This window comes from Miscanthus floridulus, chromosome 12 (genome assembly GCF_019320115.1).
Source record: "Miscanthus floridulus cultivar M001 chromosome 12, ASM1932011v1, whole genome shotgun sequence".
Lineage (NCBI taxonomy): Eukaryota > Viridiplantae > Streptophyta > Magnoliopsida > Poales > Poaceae > Miscanthus > Miscanthus floridulus.
This window is the reverse complement of record NC_089591.1, coordinates 75,269,937-75,274,089: the sequence shown is the minus strand read 5'-3', so window position 1 is coordinate 75,274,089 and position 4,153 is coordinate 75,269,937. Positions and strand designations below refer to the sequence as shown.

At 47.6% G+C, this 4,153-nt stretch overlaps 1 protein-coding gene across 2 annotated transcripts; it reads right to left on the bottom strand.

The window, feature by feature from the left end:
- Positions 1 to 289: 289 nt before the first annotated feature.
- LOC136497037 (receptor-like serine/threonine-protein kinase SD1-8) lies at positions 290 to 3,514 on the bottom strand. 2 transcript variants are annotated; one of them, XM_066492825.1, is made up of 7 exons: positions 2,130 to 3,514; positions 1,916 to 2,017; positions 1,621 to 1,802; positions 1,318 to 1,528; positions 963 to 1,203; positions 738 to 885; positions 290 to 647 (listed from the first exon to the last, which is right to left on the bottom strand). In XM_066492825.1, the coding sequence occupies exons 1-7, from the start codon at positions 3,445 to 3,447 to the stop codon at positions 369 to 371; spliced, it is 2,481 nt and encodes an 826-aa protein (XP_066348922.1). In that variant the 5' UTR covers positions 3,448 to 3,514; the 3' UTR covers positions 290 to 368. The 2 variants fall into 2 exon arrangements, 1 of the variants encoding a protein (XP_066348922.1); XR_010769176.1 differs by having other exon boundaries at positions 510 to 647; positions 967 to 1,203; positions 2,130 to 3,513.
- Between the last annotated feature and the right edge of the window lie 639 nt (positions 3,515 to 4,153).

The window sequence follows — 4,153 nt, the reverse complement described above, 5'->3', positions numbered from 1 at the left end:
GTCTATTGTATAAGAAACTGGCAATTAGAGATTCGCACTAGATGAATATGTAACACGGGCTATATTCATTCTGGTATAGCCTTTGTACTCTGATGTATCCGCTTGAACTACATCAGTCGATGGCCCATAAGGCCCAATAATTAGCCCCTAACATCAAGCTACTCTGCCATCCAAGCCTTACCGAACGAGTCTCCAGTGAAGTACCATAGTTGCTACTAATTTTTAAATTTGCACTGTTGCATCTTTCATGTAATATCACTATATAACTTCTCTAAAACAAATAAGCTACTAATGCACTATTGCACATCTCTGTTCCAGAAACGGACATACAAACAACTAGCGTCCCTCTAACACCATTGTGAGGCTCATCAGCTCATGTTATTCATAGAACTGCTAGTATTTTCGTCTGTCCCTTGGGTTGTTCCCCGGTATGAGAAATACATTGGCTGTATTGGTACCGGAACTGGTGTGGTTTCATTCTCAAGCATGGTCACCACCGACGATATAAGTGGTCTACTGTCAGGATTGTCTTGCACACACAATAGCCCTATCTGGATACACCGTAAAGCTTCACTGTAGGAACAACTCTTAGCCAGGGATGAGTCCACAAGATCTGTCGCTCTGTCGTTTATCCATAAGCTCCATGCCTGATGAACCAATGGGATCAAATCTTAAAGAAATTAGAAAGCTTTTGTTTGAATTGTGACAAAAAAAATTAAGCATAAGCGCGCACTTACATAAGCCAGTAGGTTAGGGAAGCCCTTGCAGTGAGTTAAACTGATCTTCAAGCCACTTAAAATCTCCAAGGCTATGACTCCGAAACTATATGTATCTGACTTGACAGAAAACGCGCCATCCATTGCATATTCAGGAGACATGTAACCACTGCTCAAAAGAAATAAACGATCTGAGTAAGTATATAGGGAAAAAGAATTCACTTTGAAAGCCAAGTCTATGATTACTCACTATGTCCCACAACACGATTAGTATTTGCCTCATTCTGGTTTCCACCAAAGATTCTTGCCATACCAAAATCTGATATCTTCGGGCTCATATCCGCGTCCAACAGTATGTTGCTTGTTTTAAGATCTCTGTGAATTATAGTCAACCTTGAATCCTGGTGGAGATAAAGAAGCCCTCTAGATACTCCTTTGATTATCTTGAAACGTGTTGGCCAATCAAGGAGATACTTACTTGCAGCATCTAAATTAAGCAGTTCCAAAGGTAACCATGTCACATGTTTCTCTTTTCTTTTTTCTTTTTGCGAAAAGAATGTTTTTTCTAAAAAAATACTCGAAAATATAAGTTCATACATACCAAAAATAATGGAATCCAAGCTTCTGTTTGGTAAGTATTCATAAATCAGCAACTTCTCATCTCCATCGATGCAGCATCCAAGAAGCCTAACCAGGTTCCTGTGCTGCAATTTTGCAATCAGAACAACTTCATTTCTGAATTCCTCTACACCTTGTCCTGAACTTTGACCGAGCCTTTTGACTGCAACTTCTATGTTCTGTCCCAGCGTACCCTGAATTGTTTCACCATTATTAAATTGAACAAGCAGTGCCATAATTCTCACATTTCTACAGTTTATTTAAAAGATGTATTTCTTTTCCTAACCTTATAAACCTTCCCAAAGCCACCTTGCCCGAGCATATTGTCCTCAGAAAAATTGTTTGTTGCAGCTGCAATGTCTTCAAAGCTGACAAATGGAAGCTCTACATTTTCATCACCGAGTTCGTATGGCGCAGTCGAGTATCCTAGGATCGCTTTCCTCAAATTATCCTTGTTCCGACGTTTGGCTGACAGGAAAAACAATTCCAATTGTTATTAATAAACCTTACACTAGTGCAGAAATATTGTGCCTGAATTGCTCTTCGTGGTGAAGTTGCTCTCTCTGATAGTCTGATTGTACCTCTAAGCTTGCATATCCAAACAAGGTACAGGCCAGCGGCCGTGAGTACAAGCACAGACGCCATCACCGGAACCAAGATTTTTGCCACATGCCCCCTCTTCCCTGTAGCGGCAGAAATGTATTACAGGAAGTATTAATCGTAGCTGATAAGATGATGGATTTTGCCTCAGAATCTTGACTGAGATAGTAGGTTACTGCTTCAGTTTTTCCTTACCTGATTCAGACTTGGCCAACCTCAGATAGATATCCTGCCCATTTTCTATGTACCTGACATCAACGATGTTATCCTTCCACATGACGCAGCCATGGCCACCGCCTCCGCCTCGGATGTCAGCGGCGGCGTAGGCCACGCAAGAGCAGTTGGCGAGGCACCTCGCCCTGCACTGCTCCAGCGTCGCGCCCTTGTCCACCGTCGCGTTGTCCGTGTCAGGGAGCTTCACGCCGTGCACAGGCGTGAACCGGTCCGTCGTCACCGTCCCGTTGCGGTCGCACTCCAGCGGCACGTCCCTCTGGCACCCACCGGAGGCTGCCTTCCTGAACGACTCCGACGCGTTCAAGGGGCTGAACCCCACGGCGCAGCTGCAGGACGGCGCCGACGCGGCGTCGACGTTGCACAGGCCGAACGCGCCGCACGACGCGTAGTCATCGCAGGCGTCGCGAGGCAACCATGGGAACTCCTTCCACACCCGTCTGGACTGGATCCACAACAGGACCTGCACCTTGCCAACCTCGTCCAGCACGATGCGGGTGAAGGGCGTGCCGGCCGTGGTGTTGAGGACGTAGGTGACCTCGTCGGGGCCGTCCACCATCTGGACGTAAAACAACTTGTACTGTGAATCCATCTCCGGCACGCCGCTGAACCAGCGACCGTTCCACGGGCCGGCGCGGTACTTCTTGGCGCTGCCTTGCCATGTGACGATGTCCGGCAGGCCCCTTGTGTCCATGACCCGACGGTAGGCCCCCGTCGCAGGGTCGTCCTTCGCCCGCCACGACGTGAGGGACCACTCCAGGCCGGTCTTCAGGTTCTTGCCGAACCTCATGCCGGCGAGCAAGGTGTTCGACGGGTGGTCGAACGACTGCCACTGGAAGGCGGCGCTGGCGCTGCTGCTCTGCTTGCGCACGACGAGGTTGCCGGACTCGAGCAGCTGTGCCACCGAAGAGGCAGAGGCGCCGGTCGTGTTCGAGGACCAGGCGGTCTGGCCAGAGCCGTCGAGAAGGCGAAGGCCCACCCGGCTACTCATCACCAGGACGCCGGAGGAGCTGTTTAGCGGGGTGTCGCGGTTGGCCACCCACAAGACGGCGTCCGTACCAGACGCCGTAAACCAGATCCCGAGGTACCTCTTGGTTGGCACCGTGGTCGACGGGGAGAAGAAACCCAGGGTGAATGAGCCACCGGCGGAGAGCAGCGTCTCTCCATCGGTGATGTTGCCCCCGCTGTTCAGCGTGTCCGACGAAATGCCGGCGCCGGAGCTTCTTCTGAGAAGCAGTAGTAGCGTCGCAAAAATCAGGGCGACGAGGTTGAGAACCGCCATGTGCGATGTATCTTTGTCCTTGCACACGAAATCAGCTTGGGGAGGCTGCTAGATATTATACGAAAAATGGAACTGTTACACCATCGCATTTGCGCAATTAACGCATACTACATATCTACTCCCTCCACACGTCTTCATCCAAAAGTAAATTCACGTCACTTTGTAATGATTTAAACATTTTCAAGTTTAACTTTATAGAAAATAATATAAATATGTGTAACTCTAATTTATTATAAAAACACATTCTACGATTAATCTAATATACGTAATACCACATCTAGGATGTTGCCTGCTGCCGGTTGCCTGTGGGTCTCGGAGACGGTCGCACTAACGAGCGAACGCTCACCCGAAACGTGATGAGCGAATAATTTTCTGATATCATTAATTTCTTTTTTCTGGAAAAGAAAAAATCCCACCTGTTAGTTCATTTGGATAGCAGCAGCGCGCGGTACTCCTTGCGCGCACTCTCAAGCTGTTACGTCAGTGCTGATGTCATAAAAAAGGGAATATATTTATTTTAAAATGCTATAACTTCTGAATGGTGCATCTATTTTTAATTCCGTCTGTAGGTGCTGCAGACGGAATTAAAAATAGATACACCGTTCGAAAGTTATAGCAACTTGAAATAAATATTTTGCTTTTTTTAGGTGATGTCAGCAATAGGGAAAGGGAGTGGAGAAATGAGGGTGGGCCGTCATCGTTCGCT

What these genes read in the sequence shown, in the direction of transcription:
- LOC136497037 (XM_066492825.1), bottom strand. Translation starts at nt 3,447, where the DNA reads ATGGCGGTTCTCAACCTCGTCGCCCTGATTTTTGCGACGCTACTACTG. An exon ending in GCTTTGGGAAGGTTTATAAG is followed by an intron (nt 1,529 to 1,620) that starts GTTAGGAAAAGA and finishes GAAACAATTCAG; the next exon opens with GGTACGCTGGGACAGAACAT. An exon ending in CGTGTTGTGGGACATAGTGA is followed by an intron (nt 886 to 962) that starts GTAATCATAGAC and finishes TCTTTTGAGCAG; the next exon opens with TGGTTACATGTCTCCTGAAT.